At 48.2% G+C, this 20,140-nt stretch overlaps 1 protein-coding gene across 1 annotated transcript in view; it reads right to left on the bottom strand.

The window, feature by feature from the left end:
- Positions 1–20,140, bottom strand: part of ALK (ALK receptor tyrosine kinase) — a 734,875-nt gene that overhangs the window by 103,703 nt on the left and 611,032 nt on the right. Inside the window, exons 6-8 of the mRNA XM_040225696.1 lie at positions 19,380–19,511; positions 11,331–11,462; positions 9,939–10,039 (exon numbers count right to left, since the gene is read on the bottom strand). Of these exons, the coding sequence (XP_040081630.1) occupies positions 9,939–10,039; positions 11,331–11,462; positions 19,380–19,511 (365 nt within the window). The remainder of the gene's footprint in view (positions 1–9,938; positions 10,040–11,330; positions 11,463–19,379; positions 19,512–20,140) is intronic.

Raw genomic sequence — 20,140 nt, 5'->3', positions numbered from 1 at the left:
GACCAACCTAGACAGTGTATTAAAAAGCAGAGACATCACTTTGCTGACAAAGGTGTATACGGTCAAAGCTATGGTTTTTCCAGTAGTCATGTATGGATGTGAGAGTTGGACCATAAAGAAGGCTGGATGCCAAAGAATTGATACTTTTGGGCTGTGGTGCTGGAAAAGACTCCTGAGAGTCCCTTGGACAGCAAGGAGATCCAACTAGTCAATCCTAAAGGAAATCAACCCTGAATATTTATTGGAAGGATTGATGCTGAAGCTGAAGCTCCAATACTTAGGCCACCTGATGCAAAGAGCTGACTCATTTGAAAAGACCCTGATGCTAGGAAAAATTGAAGGCAAAAATGGATAAGGGCGGCAGAGGATGAGATGGTTAGATAGCATCACTGACTTAATGGACATGAATTTGAGCAAACTCTGGGAGATAGTAAAGGACAGGGAAGCCTGGTGTGCTGCAGTCTATGGGGTGACGAAGAGTTGGACACAGCTTAGGGACTGAACAACAGCAACAACAACAAATCTCAGGGCCTCAGTCTTTATCTGTGAAGTGGGGCTAATCATACTCTCCTTATATAGTTGCTGGGAGACTTTAGTAAGATTATGTGAGCCCAGTACCCAACTTACCAAATACATTTATCAATGTTAGTTCCTTCCTCCTGTATTGGAAAAGGCAGGCAGGGAATAAGTTTAGAAATAAACAGCTCACACAAACAGAATAGGACAGGATGAAGGATGCTGTATTAAAATTTTCAGTCCAGTGTTTTATCTTCTGGGTCCCCTAGAGGATTATCTTTCCAGTCTATGTGAAGAAAACAATGTTTTCTTTTGAGTTACACTGTAATGAGGTGATCTTGAGCGGACAGCCTCCTCTGTGCCTCAGTTTCCCTGTGGGTGATAGAGATGATGCTGAGAAATAGCTTTAGAAATCCTTATACTGGGGAACAGGATTGATTCAGTGAAATGAAATTCCTACAATCTTCATAAACAGCCATCAGAAAGAATCAGTTCTAATGAGGTGGATGAAACTGGAGCCTATTATACAGAGTGAAGTAAGCCAGAAAGAAAGACACCAATACAGTATACTAATGCATATATATGGAATTTAGAAAGATGGTAACAATAACCCTGTATGCGAGACAGCAAAAGAGACACAGATGTATTGAACAGTCTTTTGGACTCTGTGGGAGAGGGCGAGGGCAGGATGATATGGGAGAATGGCATTGAAACATGTATGTTATCAAAGGTGAAACGAATCGCCAGTCCAGGTTTGACGTATGAGACAGGGTGCACGGGGCTGGTGCACTGGGATAACCCAGAGGGATGGAATGGGGAGGGAAGTGGGAGGGGGATTCAGGATGGGGAACACATGTACACCCCATGGTGGATTCATGTCAATGTATGGCAAAACCAATACAATATTGTAAAGTAAAAAAAAAAAAAAATGAATAAATAAAACTGAGATAAAAAAGAAAAAAAAGAAAGAGAATGGACTTCAGGCATCTCCAGTTGTATGCAGGACCCATAGCCACTCAGGGAGTATATTTATTCCCTGGGGAGAGTGTGCTTTCAACAGGTTGGCCCCTGTGCATGCTGGCCACACGAATGATCACCACTAGTGGGAGCCACGAGGGCGTTTGATTAACAGATAGACTTGGAATGGGACCTAAACCTAAATCTCTGCCAAGTGCCTGGGAGGTTTTTTATTCACACCCGTGAGCCTTGACAGTAATTCTTCTATGCCTCAGTTTCATCATGTAATGGCTGAGGTATTAATTTTGAATGACTCAAAGGTATTAAATTAATTATGTCCGACTGTAATTACAATGACTGTTGATTACTTTAGCCCATTAGCTTGTGTTCTGGCAGCATCAACCACATTGCAGGAAGTGGTGAAAGAATGCTAGGTTCCAGCGGCCTCCCAGCTCTAGGTACTAAGGTAAGAATGATTTTGGCCCCAGATCTCAGCAGGGCCATATTTTTTGGGTCCTTGAGACTCAATGAGGAGTCACCTTGTTTGCGCTCATCCTGGAACATGGCCATGCTCACGACTGAGAGGCTGCACAATTAATTAATTAATTAGGATGAAGCAGGTTCGTTGGGCATATCCCCCTGGCGCTAATGATTGGCATTGTGCAAAATAATGCTCCCAAGCTGCCTGCATTGCTAATCGACTCAGAGGAGAAATAAGAATATAGCCTGTCTGAATTTATGTCAGCAGTGACTTCTTCACACCTATGCAGAGTAAGAAGAGGGATCATAATAATTGCTGCCATTCATAAAAGATTGAAGAGAATACAAACAGTTTTTGCATTTTAATCTAATTCTCGCAGCAAGTAACACAGGCATTTTTATTCCCAATTAGGGACACTGACTGACTTGAGGTCCTGTGGCTCATTATATGGCACTGTTGAGACTCACACTCAGGTGACCTGAGTCAAGTCCAGTGACATTAAGAGTGTTTGCAGGATTGGCCTAGGAGTTGGACAGACCTGTTTTGAATCCTGGTTCTGCCTCTTAATAGCAAGTCACTTAAGCTTTTGAAGTCCCAGGTTCTGCTTCAGTAAATGGGGCAACAATTCCTTACAAGTCTCTTTTGGCAATGAGATAAGGCAAGTGGCCTGCTTAGCACAGTGCCAGCCACATGGGAGGGGATCACTGTTTAAAAAAATACAGTAGTCCTCTTCTCAGCCATTTCACTTTCTGTAGTTTCAGTTTCCCGAGGTCAACTTCAGTCCAAAACTATTATATGGAAAATTCCAGAAAAAAACAATGCTTAAGTTTTAAATTCTGTGCCATTCTGAGTAGCAGATCGAAACAATGAAAACTCATGCTGACCCCCTCTGTCTCGCCTGAGACATGAATCATCTCTTTGGCCACTGTATCCATGCTGTACACACTACCCAGCTGCTAGTATAGGAGAAATATAGGGTATACAGGGTTTGGCGCTGTCCGTGGTTCCAGGCATCTGCTAGTGGTCTTAGAGCATATCCCCTTCTTTGATGGGGGGTGGGTACTGCACTCCTTTAATTACTTTGCGGTTATTAAGGGTCCCTCTCTTAGCCCCAGACTAAGGGAAGGTTTCTTTCTCCTAGGAGTACAAAGATTTAGGGTGTTTGAGGGCTCTAGTTAAGAATTTTGGCTTGCGTTTTGTAACATAGCCAAGTGATTCATAAGTAACTTGGAGACCAGGACCTGTCATATTGGAAGTAAGTGTTCTTAATTTTCTGCTGAATAAACATTCTATAAAGATCCCAGATTCCTGTGGTCTGTCTCCTGGCTGGTTACACGGTGGGTTTGAGAGGAACACTTGCTGGCTCACCGCCTGAGTGAGGACCTCCCACTAGCCTTCTGTGTGTCCGTCCAGCCCAGCCAAGTGCCATGCTGCCTTTTTGGCCCTGCCCTGGCAGCTGCCACGCTTCTTGTCCTGAGGGTGAGGACCCTCGCTTAACTCTCCAGATTGAGGGTCATTGGATAGAGCAGGTCCAGCCTTTGATCTTGGAGTCATCACAAAAATCAGATACTAATAGTAACAGCAGCAGTTACCTGCAATGCTGGAGCGGCAGGAGGCGTGGGTTCAATCCCTGGGTCAGGGAGATCCCCTGGAGGAGGCAATGGCACCCCACTCCAGTACTCTCGCCTGGAGAATCCCATGGACAGAGGAGCCTGGCGTGCTACAGTCCATGGGGTCGCAAAGAGTCAGACACAACTTAGCACACATGTATACACACAGCAATGGAGAAGCAGAAAGCACACTTATTAAACATCTACTATGTGGCCAGATCCAGGCTGGGTGCTCCTCTAACTTGTCTACTTGTTTCTCCCAACAGCACTGCAGAGGACACTGAGGCTGAGAAAAGTGAGGTGACTTGCCCAAGGTCACCCTGCTAGAAAGTGGCAGGATGCTACCAAGGACTGCAGGACCTCAAGGAGCTGCTCCAACCACCACACCACACTGCCTTCATGATTCTCCTTTTGCCCTGGCCCCAAATGACCAGCTGGGTTCCTCTAGACACAGGAGATGTCATGCTTGTTGGGCCGTGGAACAGGAGGGAGGCAGCTGCCTGGGGCCACAATGCTGCTCTGACTTGCTTCAGATGCCAGCGTCACCCCCATGGGAGCCAGAGGGAAACTGTGCTTCTTGCCGGGCCCACCATGATGTCCTGGGCAGGGATGGACCATCCAGCTGGGTGTTGCATAGCTACCATGGAGTTCTGTCTCTGCTTCTTCAAGGCTCCCCAAAGCAAGAAGAGGAGGGGTGCAGAAAACAGAGGGTGTGAAAACAAGCCCTGGTGAGTCTAGCTGCATTTGCTCTTGATTTAGGCAAACACTGAAGCCTGGAACTATCCAAAGATGAGAGGGATTTGCTGCTGAGTTGGTGAGCATTCTGTCACCGCAGCGGATGTTACAGTGTTAGATGAGATGGGAGTTGGATATCCAGTCCAACTCAGGTTAGTGGAGGGATCTAGGGAGGGTATTGCCCCAGTCTGCCCCTGAGCTTGCCACTGGGCCCTCACTGTTTACAGAGAGGGTCTCTAAGGTCACCAAAGGTGTCTGTGCAGCATCATTTAGGCACACAGGGGCAAAGGCTGTCCTAGGTAGACTCAGCAGGAAACTGCTTGTTCCTCTACAAGTCAACACTCCTCAGAGGCCCAAGGGAGGACAGTGAATAGGAAGAGGGCAAGGGGCACTTTCCTTCCCCCCAGGCGGGCACATGTTCAATGCAGAAGATGGGATGGATTCGGGACACAACAGCTTTATTCAGGATCAAGCTCACGAGGCCTCTTGAAATAGCCTCTCCTTCCTGATTTGCTAAAATAAGTGAGAGCACGTGAGGCAGGGAACAACGCACACACAGGGCACAAGTAACACCTGGGTAAGCGGCAATGTCCCCTTGGTTGCTTAGGAATTAGTCCCAGCTTGAGGAGAGATGAAGCGGGTAACTAGTCTGTTACAAAGTAGTTCATATGACTTTCCTCCCTGTCTCTGGAGATGAGGACCCCGTGGTGAGGAGGATGAGGCCTCTGGGTGAGGTGGGGGCCATGCCAGTCCTCAGGGATGCTTCCAAGGCCCACGTCAGCTCCCTGGAAGCTGAGAAGGTACCATCTGCCCCTGGCAGGGGCAGGGTAATGTGACAGAAAGAGCACAGGGCTCAAGTCATAAGACCTGAGTTTGATCCTGATTTCGTATGTACTGGCTGTGCACACTGGGGACATTACTTTCCTATATTGTGGAGATGGGCTGTTCTCTTCCCTGGGCTGCCCTGCATGCATCCTGACCCAGATCATGGGCGGGGCAACCTGTGACACATAGGATCTTCTCCAGGAAGTGAGCTACATAGAATATTCTCAGCATCTTCAGCCTCTGCTTGTGAGGGTTTGGTGGGGTTGACAAAGGAAGAGCTCCTCAGCTCTTGTATTTTCCCTTGCCCCAAGTCATCCTGTAGTAATTATGATTACTCTTATTTTTCTTTTATTGACCATTCCAAGGGGGATTTTGCCATTGAATTAATAAACTGTTAAAACCCAGGGGTCTCAAAGTTCCTTTCCTCTTCCTATCTGGAAGTCCTATTTGTTTGCCCAAGGGGAGGGAGTGAGGCCAGCCTAAGAGCCATCAACAGAGCCATGACACTCACTGAGATGCGGGTTTACACTGAGATGCTGGGGAACGTCTCATCAGCCAAATCCCCAGGAAAGGATGGGCTCTGTGTCCAGGAATAAGTGCCAGCAGTCTGGAAAGCCTTATAATATCAACCAGAGAGCAATTTGCTGAAAAACTCCCTGGCTTCCTGCCACAAGAGGCTCCTTCCCAGTGGGGCTTTGCACAGAATTTAATGGACAGCAGAGGGCAATTCCAGAGGCCAAACTCCTCTCCCACCTTCCTCTGGTCATATTCATTGGTTTTAATGACAGAATGGAAGTCTCCTTCCCTCTGGACTAGATAGCCCATGTCGACATGGAGGAATCCCGCTGGTCACCTTCTGCCCTGGTCTCAGCAGCTCCCAGTCGCTAATCAAAGCTTTTATCACTACAGGGCAGATGCCAGAGACAGAAAGGCCAGGTGTGTTCCAGCTCCAGGGTGTGTGTATATCTGAGTGTTTGCACATGCGTGTATGGAGAGGACAGAGGTGGCGCAGCTTCAGCAAGGTCAGAAAACCAGTAGCCGGGAACTGGCCTGCCCTAGGGTGTCAGCACAAATTAAGTGGGTCACCTCCCACTTCCTGGGTCCCTTTCGTTTCTGCAGCTCATAGAAGGAAAACTACTTCTACATTGTGGAGGGGGAAAGAGATTGAGGGAAGCCCATTTCCCCCCCTTCTCCACCCCCAGGCCTTGTTCCGTCCTGAGAACATGGTTTAAAATATTCTAGTCACAGCTCAGACTATTCAAATAAAATAGAATTTCAAACCACACGGGGCTTGTTGAGACATTCAGTCTGCTAGGATGTGTGAAAGGCAGGGGGAGGGGAGGAGACGGCCCCTGCCACTCTCCCGTCCTTTTTATTACCAGCAGCTGCAATGCTAGACACATCCCAGTGTGTCTCCCCACCCGGGGGACGCGAGCAGTTCTGACAGCAAGCAAGCGTATGAAAGCCACTGCAAGGCTCTCCTCCCCAGTGGCAACTTTAATTATTTGAACTGGAGCTCAGCAAAATTAAAATAAAATAAAATCTGAATGTGTTTTAAGTGGCTCCTCAGTTTCTTGCAGAGAATAGTTTGTGGGTAGGAGAGTGGGGCAGGGCTGGGCAGAGGTCTTTAAATATTCATGCCCCACATGCCACAGTGCAGAGCCATGGAGGCGGCAGCGTCTGCACCAAGGCCAGGCAGTGGAGAGAGGCCCTGGCGACTGGCTGCAGGGATCTGGAGGGAGGAGGCCAGAGCTGGCATGCTTCTGAAATGCCCTGGAAGCTGGTTGGCACAAAGGCACACCCTGGGTATGTCTCCATCATCGGTAGGCCACTGACCTAGATCCAAGTGGCTCTCAGAGTGGCTCCCCCTTCTGTCTCCACCACCTCTGTCCCCCCATCAGTCAATTCTAATCCCTCCTTGGACTCATCTTTCCAAAAAGGCAAGTTACATCATAATCTTTGGCACCCCAGGTAATGGAGGATAGCTCTCAGCTTGGGTTCAGAATGAATTTCAGCCACAACAGGCAAGGACACCTATGGATAGTCACTCTTAAGTTTCAGTGTGCATCCAAATCACCAATGGTGGGGCTTGGAAATGCAGATTCCTGGGCCCTTGTCAGTGATGTCATTCAGGAAGTCTGGGGTGGGGCCCAAGAATCTGCATTTGTCATATTTTCCAAGTGACTGCAACTGGAGAAACACAGACCTACCAGTAGCTTGTAGCCAGATTCTCAAGGAAATGCACTGAAGGCAACACCAGTTTCCCTTTGGGATCCACTGATGATTGTAGTTTCTCAAGAGTATTTTGAGTTATTCGGCAATTATTTCAACTCTCTGGAGGCCATGGACCAGGACTGTTAGGGTTTAGAGAAGATTGCTCAGGGGTGGGTGTCAGCTGGGAGCTCATTGCTTCCAGCCTGTCCCCATGGGCCTGATTCTCACCAGAGACTTCCACCCATGGCTCTATATAGTGTCCACCTTCCTGCACCGGGGCCCTATAGCCAGTGAAGGCCCCTTTAGAGTTGGAGGGAGGTTAACCTCACACAGTCCCACACAGCAATGCAACATCTGTTTCTCTGTCAACGACATTCAGCCAACCTGAGAGAAGGAAATCAACTTCCTGACTTCTGTATTTAGGATTCGAGGGAAACAGATGGCAGGGCTTACAAACCTGGAAATGCATATTTCTATTTTGGCCATTTATTTTTCTGATGAAAACATTTCTCCAGCATTGGGAATTCAAAGACCCAGCAGCCTGAGATGAACGATCTGAAATCCTGAATGTGAAATAACTGAGCTGAAAACGGAGTGGTCTCCCTGCCTTCCTTTCACTCCTCATGCTGAGCCAAGCTCTGGAAAAGGGCAGGAAATAGCAGAAACCGCCCAGAGCAAATGTGACTGGGGGAATAATAAAATAGGCCAGTTAAACAAAACACCTGTTTAAGCTATTGATCAACCCAAAGGTTATTAGAGAAATGATGAAATATTAGAAAAATATCATTTTTACCTTGACATTTCTTTTTTTTGAAATCAGGCTCACATTAAATCTAGTGGAAAATAAATTTGAAGGTGAAGTGATTTTAAGGATTCCCCTTGCCTGTCAGACAGGCCAATCACCTCTCCTCATTTAGACTTCCTCTTAAGAAACCTCCCTTTCTAGGTGATGCTCTGAGACACCCAAGAAGTATCAACGATGACTGAGTAATTCCACCATTTGCAGCTGAGAGCACGGTTTCTCAAATACAATTTAACATAATGAATCTACTTATTTGTGCCCTGACTTCTTCCAGAAAGGATTTAAGGTGGCTCACAGAGATACATTAACATACACTAGGAGAAGGTGAGGGTGATGGGGTAGATGTCAAGTATCAGTATAAGAGCATATCAGGAGTGAGGCTGCTGCAAACTTACTGGGTAAAGACAGACTTAATTCCACCATTCTTCTGATTAAAAAACCATCATTGATATATCTTTTCCATTCTCCTTTGCTTTATGTCTGTGAGTTTTTATTTCACAAAAAGACTAGAGGGCTTGGATTTGCCTGTACAGGAAATGGCAACCCACTCCAGTATTCTTGCCGAGGAAATACCATGGACAGACTGTGGTATTACATGGGTAACTGTGGCGGGTTACGGTCCATGGAGTTACAAGAGTCGGGATTCAGGGACTAAATCACCTCTTTCCTGCACCTCTCCTGGTCAAAGCCCCGCCTGCCGGGTACTGCTTACAGCCTGCTGAGGGGATGTGAATGTGGTCAGTTTCACAATATCCACAACTTGAAAGGCAACAAATTGCTCCGAGAGCACAAAGCTATTCCTGAAAGAAGCCAGGAAGGAGTTTCTCCTGTGAGTTTCCAGAAAGAGAGGACTGGCCAAGTTTAAATTCAGTCCTGACTTCCTACAGTGTGCGCAGCATTGTCGCAATGCTGGGCCAGTGTGGAGAAGCACAGTCTGGTTGTTGGCTACAGTTCTCTTCCTCCTCCCCTATTCTTCTTTGCATATTTATTTATACAGGGTTTCAGACACTGTTGGTTAATCTTTGTGCTACTTACTTTGTACTAGACCGCATGACAAGCCCTTTACAAATATTAACCTATTTAAGCTTCACCTCCCTGGGGTAGGCACTCTGAGTCTCTACTTTCCAGGCGGGAAAACTGAGGCACTGAAAGGTTATTAATGGATAAAACAAATTAGACCACCAGTCAGTGATGGAACCTGGATTGGACTCAGGTAGTTGATTCCAGAGTCCATAAGCTAATCACTGGCCCCTCCTGGGGGTCTAAGCTCATCTCCTGGTCCCTGGAGAATATGGCCTTGGGCTAAGAATCCTGGCACCAGGCCCTCAGTTCCCACACTGAAGGGGTATCAGCTTTACTAACTGTCTGGGCCAGTGGCTCTGCCATTGATGCCTTAGTGATATTTATGTAAGTCAAAGTGTTGATGCTTTGAAACTTTGAAATGTATTGTAAGAGACTGACATCTTTTAAAAGGATTCTGTAGAAAGTTGCTGTTACCATTGCCTCTTATGTCTTGGAAATATTTTGGAGGTTTGCTGCCATCAAAGTTCTATTGCAAATAGTTCAGTGCAGCTGAGTGTGGTGTTTAAGGTGAAATTCTCTGCCATGGCAAAGACGGGACTTTACCATGTTGGTAGCTACTGTCTGCCTAGAAGATGGTGCAAACGGTCCTCTGGTTCTCCCACAGGAGAAGCAGCAGCCTGACCATCAGTCTATTTTGCTCATCTGTGCGCGTTCACCTGGAAGTGCCCGGAAGTGGGAGGAGCAGGCAGAGAACTAGAGGAACACCAAGACTTGCCTCACACGGAGAGTTCTTCATGGGCGCAGGAAATGTAGCGCTGGTCACTGTGGCATTTTCAGAGGTGGGGGCGTCAGTGATGCTGAGCAACAGCGCGTGGCCTGGGCAGAGAGGAGAAGAGTCAAAACTGCACCGTTCTTGTGCACTGAAGGGCCTTGGGGTGCGAGGTTAACGGCCCTGCACTATTCTTCTCTAGCCTCGGGACTGAAGATGCTGTTGCTTCTGCTTCCAGTGGGTAAGACAGCCTGCTTATCACTGACTGTGAGACTAGGCTTGTGCAGAGGTCTTCGTTCTAAACGGCCTGTGACATTCCAGCACCGTACATCTGGGTTACTGCATTCCCTGATCTCCCATGGCCACCAGCTTTAGCTCATAGCCCAGGAGCAGCCTGAAGCATGCTGGACTTCCCCAGGTCCACCCCGCCCCCCTTTTCCAGTCATGCCAGTGCTTTGCCCTCCAATGGTCTCAGAACCTTCACTGTCTACTCCCCTCTCCGGAGCCCAGGTCAGCCGGTGCCTCATCCCCGGGCCAGAAAACCTGGAGAACATGAGCCTCAGTCCCACATGGTGCACAGGCCAAGGAGAGGCCCATGACTGGGTGGTGTGGCCTCTTTAGGGGACCAGCTCTGGGAGCTACACTGGCCCCACAGACCACCTCTGACCCCAGGTCCAGGCCAGCACTTCCAGGTGTGGAGTCAGCCCAGTGTGGGTGGCATCTCTTGGGTATGTGGAGACCCCATGCCCCCCTGGCAGTCAAGCAGGGCCTGTGAGAAGATGGGCTACAATGTGGGAAGGGTGGGAGTTGCCAGTTTCAGCTGGATGTAGTGGTAGGGTTTGGCTGAAGAATTTGGGCCCCAGGGAATGATCTAGATACAGCAAAGTTCCTAGGCACGATCCTGGGGCAAATGACAGGAGGACCTCCCTGAGTCCCAGTCTCCCACGTCATAAAGTCTCCTACCTCTCTGCAGGATGGAGGGGGTCTCTCTCCCTTCCCCTCTGCTCCCCTGTGTTTACTTGCTCCAGTTGGAGTCCCTTGTACAAAATTCCTCTCTTTCCAAGCAAAGATTGGGCAATAAGGAAAAATAACAGTTTTCCTTATTTCTCAGTGAGTTCTGTGCCTAATACACAGCAGGTTTCAACAAACTTGTCAAATTATTACTATTGTTATTGTTGTTCTTATTTTTTAGCTAATCTTTTATCAAAGTTCTCATTTTAAGGATCAAAGGATCAAAAGGTAACATCAGCCTTGGCTTGATTTAATCACTCTAATGCCCAAGGGGGTCTGAAGAAATTGTGTGGGCATACCCCAGGGCAGAGGTGGGGAGGGCCAGTGGCTCAGGGTGGTGCCCCAATTCTGTCGTGTGGCACCAGGGAAGGGAAGAGAGGGTGGTACCTTGGTGGTCTTGGAACCGGGCATCCTTTAAGGTCCAGACTTGCCACTGCGGCGTGTGTGGTGATGGTGAGGTTTGGGTCCAGCCGCAGAAGCCGTCCTCGAAGTCGCAGTAAAAACCAGCAGGGAGTTTACCTGCAGGGAGAGCAGAGGGGCACAGTCATTGCTGGGACTGCTAAACCTAAAACATCAAGTAAAATTAACCAGGCATGACCATTCTCTTTAATAACAGCTCCCTAACCAGCCCCACAGTGTCTAATGCCGCTCATGGTGAAGAGAAGCCTAATCTCTAACTTGTACATGTGCTGGTCTACTGTTTTCTGATCTTCTGAAAATAATAATAACTTCACAGCATGGGGTATTGTTAACCCAGCTTTATATATGGGAAAGCAGAGGCTCAGCGATGTTAAGCAACTTGACCAAGGTCACAGAGTCAACAAGTAACCCAGCTGGGATTTGAACCCAGCTCTTCTGCCTTATTCAGAGAAGGCAATGGCAACCCACTCCAGTACTCTTGCCTGGAAAATCCCATGGATGGAGGAGCCTGGTAGGCTGCAGTCCATGGGGTCACAAAGAGTTGGACACGACTGAGCGACCTCACTTTCACTTTTCACTTTCATGCGTTGGAGAAGGAAATGGTAACCCACTCCAGTGTTCTTGCCTGGAGAATCCCAGGGACAGCGGAGCTTGGTGGGCTGCTGTCTATGGGGTCACACAGAGTCGGACACGACTGAAGTGACTTAGCAGCAGCAGCAGCAGCTTCTGCTTTATTTATTTGTTTTTGGCTGTGTTGGGTCCTTGCTACTGCACACAGGTTTTCTCTAATTGTGGAGAGCAGGGGCTACTACTCATTGCAGTGGTCGGGCTTCTCATTGTGGTGGCTTCTCCTGTTGCTGAGCACAGGCTCGAGGGCATACAAGCCTCAGTAGCTGTGGCACACAGGTTCACTTGCCCCACAGCATGTGGGATCTTCCTGGACCAGGAATCAAACCTGTGTCCCTGGCATTGGCGGGCGGATTCTTAACCCCTGGATCACCAGGGAACTGCCTCTTCTGCTTTTAAATTCTGTGCTCTTCACACAGATCCACCATGAACAGGACCCTAGAAAAGCCAGTGTGTGTATATATATATATATATCACTGAAGTACCTTTCCAGTGATCAGCACAGTGATAAGACTGTGGTGGTAGCAGTGGTAATGTTGGCTGAGAGGTGGTTGGTTTGGGTCCCTCAAACACCTCTGTCTGCAGAGACACGTATTGCTCAAAACTATCTGTTTCCCTTTGTTTCCCAATCCCCTTGCAGTTAAGTGAAGCCCCATGGCGGGTTTTGGCCAGTGACTCGTGAGTGGAAGTGATGTGCATCTCCTCGGAGTGAGGCTGTGAAAAGCCCTGGTGTAGATTTCAGTCTCTCTCTTCTCCTGCTGAAGTGACCAAGGAGAATTCTCGTTCCTGGGAGTGCTGCTGCAGGAAGATGGCGCTTCTGCCAGCAGGAGAGACCCTGTGGGGTAGAGGCCCCTCCCCCCAACCCTCAGTGGACAGGAAGAACCGTAAATGTTATTTTTAGCCACTGGAATCTGGGGATGGTTTATTACTGCAGCATAACCTAGCCTATCCTGACTAAGCAACCCCAGCCCCTGGGGCCTCTTTATATCATCTGTCGGCTCAGCATAAACGGTCCTGTTAGCACTTCTCTCCTTATCAGCCCGACCTCAGGTCCCATTAAAGAGGCCACCGTCAGTTCTAGAGACCATATATTTCCCCACGGCCCGTGGAGAAGGACAGGAGCAGAGGGGTAGAGAGAGCTCCCTTGCTTCAGCTTGCTCATAGGATGGCTGGAAGGCTCTCAGCCCTGAGGAGCTAGGGGGTTTTCCAGACTATCCTGATGGTGCCCAACAACCCTGGCCAGGCCTGTCTCCACACGGGAGCTCTCAAGCAGGGCCCAGTACCTCCAGTGTCCTTTCTTTGTCTCAGCCTTCTTGGCAGCAGCAGGCTGACAACAAGGGCCCTAACACTTCCTGGCTGTGACAGCACCTTAGTGAATTATTACTCATTTCCCCCTGATTCTCTGTGCATTTCACACAGAGGCAGAATTATAAATTAAAACAGGCTGTCACTGACTCTGAGCATCTCTTCCCATTTATACCCCCCTAAAGAAACCATCCCCCCACCCCGGCAGCCCCACATGTTCCTCTGATTAAAAATCCAAAAGCAAAGGAGATCTTTCTATTTTATTTTTTATGCCCCCCTCAAGGAATTTCACATTCACTTCTTTAGCAAAAACTAACTGGTAGCTGGAAGCGACCTTCCAGAAAACGTCCTTCACACATATGCTTAAACCAAGACCAAGATGGAAAATTCCAGCAGGCAACGACGGGCTTCAGGTAGAAGGAAGACGTGGGGCTGAGCTGGGTCCTGCACAGCATATTGCCCCCTCCTCACTCTTCCAGGAAGTGGAGGCAGAGAACTTAGCCTGACTTATCAGTGTTGGTGCCTCATCAGCACCGGACACCTGCGCTCTGGTCCCAGCCTCTCTGCTTTCTGCAAGTGACCTCAGACAAGTCACTTCCTTCCCTCATCTGTAAAGTGGGGTAAGGTAGTGCATATTTCACAGGGCTGTTTTGAGGACAATGTAAGAGACAGAGTATGGAAACATTCTGTAAACACAGCAGTGGTGGCATATGAATCATCCTCCATATCTAGGCAGGGAAACTCAACATCTGAAACTGCCAACACTGGCCTAGGGGCCAGAGCTGGGTCCCTCTGCTCCTCTCTGGAAATGCCTGGGTCTCCCACTGAGACAGGATTGAGGAAAGCCATTGGCATTCTCCACCTTCTGGAAGCCCATTCTTGTCCTAACTTGGCACAGGATCCAGGGTGAGCTGAGGTCAGAAGCCCCTTTCTTTTTGGATGATTGAATAAAGGGAGACGAGATAGGCCAAGATAGGTTAAAGGGCAACTTATGTGACAACTAAAACCTTGAAGGGTGGTCAGTGGTGCTGAGAGGATTTCTACCGCTGTAAGAACATCAGAGCATGTGCTCAGCCAGGAGCCAGCCCTGAGGAAGATGGTGGGGTGGGTGCCAGCATCAAGCCCTTGGTGGATCAGGCTGGGGTGGGAAAATTGCTGCTAAGACCATTGCTGAGCAGTGTTGGCACCCCGCCTTGGATCTAAGGTGTTATGTTACCTCATCCATTTCAAGCACCTACTCAGCGCCTGGCATGTTGCAGGGCCTCAATACTTATTTGCTGAATGAAATGGGAGCTGGTCGATCTCAGGGTTGGGAAGGAGGAAATGGCAACCCACTCCAGTATTCTTGCCCAGAGAATCCCAAGGACAGAGGAGCCTGGGAGGCTATAGTCCATGAGGTTGCAAACAGTGAGGGCACGATTGAGTGCTGACATTTTCACTTTCTTCAGTCCCCTAACTCTCTGCCACTTCGAATGTGGTCCAGGAGCCAGCGACACCTGCATCGCCAGTGAAACTGTTAGCTGTGCAGAATCTCAGGTCTCCCCTCCCTTCCCCCATCTACTGAATCAGAATTTGCATTTTTAATGCTCTTCACATGACTCCCAGACACCTTAATGTCTGAAAGGCACTGCTGTAACCCACCCTCTTCTTGGGCTGCAGCCAGGTACTTCGTTGGCTGGATGGCCAAATCGGCTATGTGTGGGTCAGTCAATCCCACAACATTTGGCAATTATGACACCTGATTCCACTCTAAGAGAGACAAATTGGTCGGGTCACAGAGATGTGACCTCAGCAGCAGCTGCAGGAGCTGCCAAGTATAAGCTCCAGGCCAAACGACACTACTCTGTTTCCTTCCTGTGTGACAACTCTGTTAACATTTTTGATAAATATGTGTTATACATTTCCTTGAAAATATAGAGTCATGGGAAAAATGCTAGAAGAAATACATCAAAATATTATGGTTATCTCTGAGTGTCTAAAAGGGAGGGTTTGGGGCAATAGTTATTTCCTCCCGTGTACTTTTTGACTTTCCAAATATTTTACAACCAACATGTTTTATTTTACAATAAAGAAATAAACCTAAAAAAAAAAACCCAAAAGCAAACAAACTGTTTTCACCCGACAGGAAGAGGATCCCAATAAAGAGATGAGATTATTGTGTATGTGGAGGGGGAGTGAGCTGCCTGTAACACTGAGTGGATCCACGACCCACCCAAGGAATGAAGGGCAACCTGACTCTTTTCTGGGACACTGCGTGCCTTCAAGGCCATTGATCAGAACACAGAGGGAACCTTGAAGACACCCTTCAATGGGTCTATATTCGGGCATGTAGACATGAACTGGCTATGTTTAATTAGAAAGAGGTGTATGGTGTATGGTGGTGGGCTTGGAGGATGGGATGTGAATGGACACGTTCCTGATTGGATGGAGAAGGACAAGAGCAGTGCCACCTCCATTTCAGGCCCCCAACTCATCTCAGTCAGAAATGCCCCTCAAGGCTGAGCCTGATAAATCTGAATGAAGTTTAGTGTGAGTATGGGGAAAGTGTCGGGAGTTGAGGCTGGGAGTTGTCAGGATACAGCCTACTTTTTCCCTCTGAATTTCAACCATGGTTGAACACCCCGGCTTAAGTTTAGTGATCCTCATGGGGACATCCCCACCAATCTTAAAGTGACTACTGCTCAGAGAATATGTTCCAACAAGTTCCAGACCACCTGGGAAGGACCAGATGAGGTCAAGAGCATTACCTTTAATGCATCATGGACAACAGCACCTCAGCAAGCATCATGTTCCAACTCATATTACTGATGAGGAAACTGAGGCTAGAGGGTGGAGGCGAGTGATCTGAGTGACCCCTAGAAGAGCCATGGACCTCCCTGCCTCTTCCTGGCCTCTTCTTCCTGCGTGGATATGTGCTGAGAGTTGTGTTGGAAATTGCCAGAAACTCATGTAACTAGTGGGTCCGGCTTGCAGTTGAAGCCAGCCTGGATCTGAATCATTGCTCAGCCACTGGCCAGCAGGCTGATGGACTCCAGGTTCCTCATCTGTATCATGGGCACAAGAGCATTGTTGCAATAGGATTGCTGTGAGGGTGAAATAAGTTAATGCATGAAGAGTGTTCAAAGGAGCTCCTAGCATACAGAAAATTCTCAGTGTTAGTTGTTACTATGACTGTTGTTATTATCTTCATGGGGTTGGTTTCCAGAATCAACATTAGCCAGTGTGATGGGGAAAACAGCTTAAATGCTGAGAGAGTAGGGGTGCCCATAAAAGAAAAAGGATATTTACCAAGAGTACGACCAAGATCAGAGTGGCAAAAAGATCAGAATAACCCTCCTTCTAATTGGACTTTCCTCCTATCAACCGACTTCTGTAGCGAAGAGCTCGGTGGGGTGTTCTCCAGGATGGAACGGTCATTCTGACAGCTGGTCAGAACAACTTTTCAAGTCTGGCTGAAAAGGCTTCTGGGCTCCAGGTGCCCACCCTCCTTACTGGAACCAGGCTGCCCTCAAGCTTGGAGTTGGCCCTGAAAACCCATTAATGGCAAGCCCCCAAATGGTGGGAAAGTGTCCTAAACCCACAGTAATGAGCTGGATCCCGCAGGCTCAAAGCTCTAATCATAGCTCTGTTCCCGACATGCTGCGTGACCCTGAACAAATCAATTACCTTCTCTGTGCTTTCATTTTCCCAATTGTAAATCAGGGCATGGACTGCTTGACCTGTGTCCCAGCTGGGAAGTGGGTATCACAAACTTTAAAAAGGCCAAGGCAAAGTCACACAGCTCAGAGGTACTGCTGGAAATACTATAGAGACAAATAACTAGAGAGAGACAACTAGAGAGAGACGCGCATACAGGCTGGGTCCGGGGCAGCACGGGTGGCCCTGGCTTCTTGTTGGTCCCAGTGTGTAGTGAGAGCTTGGAGAAAAATCCAGGAGCAGACCAGTGTGGAACAAGCCAAGTACCAAGCTCATTACCAAGTTTTATCTAAACAACCACTATTCCATGATTATTGGAAAATGTCACTGGAAAGTTTTGTATAAAAAGGAAGATTTTAAAATTGAAAAATGGATTTCTTTACTATTTCACTTGAAAGGGAATATATAAAACCTTTTTTCTGTTAAGGGAAAACTCTGTCCTCCAAATGACCTTGGGGACACTGTGAACTTCTTAGAGCTGTTTGGCAGGCAGGCCCCAGCATCCTGGAGCCACTGTGTCTGAAGGGGCACTGACTTGGCTGCCCAGGGCCCCGCAGCACCCCAGGCTGCGGTGTCCTTTCCCAGCCATGGTCCCCTTGTTTCACTCCCTGCCTGTGTGTTGGATTTTCAGCTCTACGAAGACAGAGGCTGTGTTATTCGTCTGTGCTCCAGGATCAAGTGCACTTTTTAGTTCACTTTACATGTGTTCTGTAAGTGCTTGTGGTTTTCCTGGAAGAAATGTCTAGAGTGTTCACTCCTCCCCAGGCAGCTGCTGAGAACACTGTCTTCAAGTGGAGTGAGCACTGGGCTGGGAGTCAACTCTGCCCCTAACTCCCAGTGAGACCTCAGCAAGCTGTGTCCTCTGGGGAGCCCAGGTTCCCCAACTCATGCATTCATTTTAATCAACAAGGAGTCAGTGAGCACGTGTGCTGCACCAGGAATCATTTGAGATCTTTGTATAGGGAAGAGGACCAGACCCACTCTGTCCACATCAGGGGAGAGAGGCATGGAAACCACCTCCAAGAAATGTAATGGATGCACCCCCACTAGGATGGCTAACATAAAAAAGACGGACAACAGTAAGTGTTGATGAGGATATGGAGAAACTGGAAACCCTTGTACATTATTGGTGGGACTGTAAGATGGTGTAGCCATTTTGGAAAACAGCTTGGAAGTTCCTCAAAATGTTAAATATAGAGTTATTATATGACCCAGAAAATCTATTCCTAGGTAGGAAATCTCATTTCTAAGAGAAATGAAAACATCTGTCTGCACAAAAACTTGTATATGAATATTCACAACAGCCTCAAAGTGGAAACAACCCAAACACTTATCCACTGATGAAGGGATAAACAAAATATGGTACAGCAATACAATAAAACAGTTTCTGGAGATAAAAAGGAATCGAGTACTGACATGTTCTAAAACATGGATGGGCCTCAAAAACATTATGCTAAGTGAAAGAAGCTAATCACAAAAGACCGCATATTATCCAATTCCGTTTGTATGAAATGCACATCTATAGAAACGGTAAGTAGATTAGTGGTTACTTAGGGCTAGCGGGAGCTGAGGAGGGAAGAGGGGGAGGAAGCCGAAGAGGGCGGGATTGGAGGGAATTGAGAGATTGCCAGGGGTTTCTTTCTGGAGTGATAAAAATGTGCTAAAATTAGATTGTGGTAATGGCTGCATAGTTGTGACCACACTTAAACTGTACACTTTAAATGAGTGAATTGTATGGTATGTAAATTATATCTCTCAAAAGATGTTAAAAAGTAATGAATATTATGGTGCAAGCGGGGCGGGGGTGGGGTTGCACAGAGGAAGAAGAATAAACTGTACTGGTTGGCAATGGTCAGAAGACACTTCTCAGAGGGACTGACTTCTGAAGTGAGTCTTGAAAGAGCAGATGTGACTTAAGATGGGAGAGGGCATTCTGGGAAGGGAAAGGACACAAACAAAGCCAGGAAGGTGTGAGGGCGTTCAGAGGAGGCTTGATGTGGCTGGAGCTGGGGTACATGGAAGGCTGTGAGGATAAGGGAGGCATGTGGGTGATGAAAGAAAGGCTTAAAAAGTGAAGGAGGTCTGGGTCTCGAAGGTTTCGCATGTCATGTTCGAGTTGGGCTGTAGTCTGCACATTTTCTTTATACATGAGGATGCTGAGAGCATAACATAAGATCTGCCTTGGTTCTTAATTATACGCTTTTTCTAGACCATGGGTCTTAGCTCCATCTTTTGAAGACTTGTGTAAATTTTGAAAGTTGCCACTGAGAGAACACAAGTGTCACGGGACATAAGGGAGGTTGCTCAAGCTTGCCTACCTTGGGTGGTGGGGGGAAGGAGGGGATGTGAGCACAGGGTGGGGTGGGTGGGGCAGCCCCATCTACTCACGGCACAGCTGGCCTTCATCTTCTCCCTGGGCACAGTCCCGGTGGAAGTCACAGGCCTGCCCAAGCTGAAGGACTGTCCCGTTCCAGCAAGTGAAGGAACTCTGCAAGGCCATCTTGGAGCCCGGAGATGATCCTGGAGCACACACAGAGACACAACCCTGGTCAGCTCAGCAGTCCCGCAGGAAGGCTGTAGAGAGGCATCTCTCCATACCGTTCGTATCTCATGGCCTGAGACAACCCCGCTTCAGTCTGGCCCAAACCAGGGTTAACACCAGGAGGCAGAGAGGAAGTCAGAGCCCTGACCCCACAGACCCCTGGCTGTGATGTCAGTGGTAGAGTGGCCTGAGCTTTGAGCCATGCTCCCCCAACACTGTGGGGTCCTCCAACCTGTGGCTTTAGTGTGCCAGGTGGAAAGCCTACAGGGCCACAAAGCTGCCCTCTCCCTCCCATGGCAGGGGCTTGCTGGAGGTGGCCCTGGACCCTCTTCCGCAGGCTAGGCCCAGAAGGGCTCTGTTTGTCAGCTGATGGCAGATGACCACTTGTCACTGTCAGATCGGCCCCCAGCCTAGCTGGACATTCTCAGTAGCTCTTGGGCATGGGAAACACACAGGCCCTGCTTCCTTTGGGAATCGGATCCAAACTCTTTAACCTGTTCTTAAACATCCTCTGTGATCTGGGTCCAAATTTCCTTTCCTGTCTCACCTCTCTCAGTCTCTCCCCATGACCCCTGGCCTCCAGATCCTCCTGGCCTTGGTTGGATGC

The sequence above is a fragment of the Oryx dammah genome, unplaced genomic scaffold, assembly GCF_014754425.2.
Source record: "Oryx dammah isolate SB20612 unplaced genomic scaffold, SCBI_Odam_1.1 HiC_scaffold_25, whole genome shotgun sequence".
NCBI classification, from domain to species: Eukaryota; Metazoa; Chordata; class Mammalia; order Artiodactyla; family Bovidae; genus Oryx; species Oryx dammah.
Note: the sequence above shows the minus strand (reverse complement) of the source record. Positions and strands in the feature narration are given on the sequence as shown.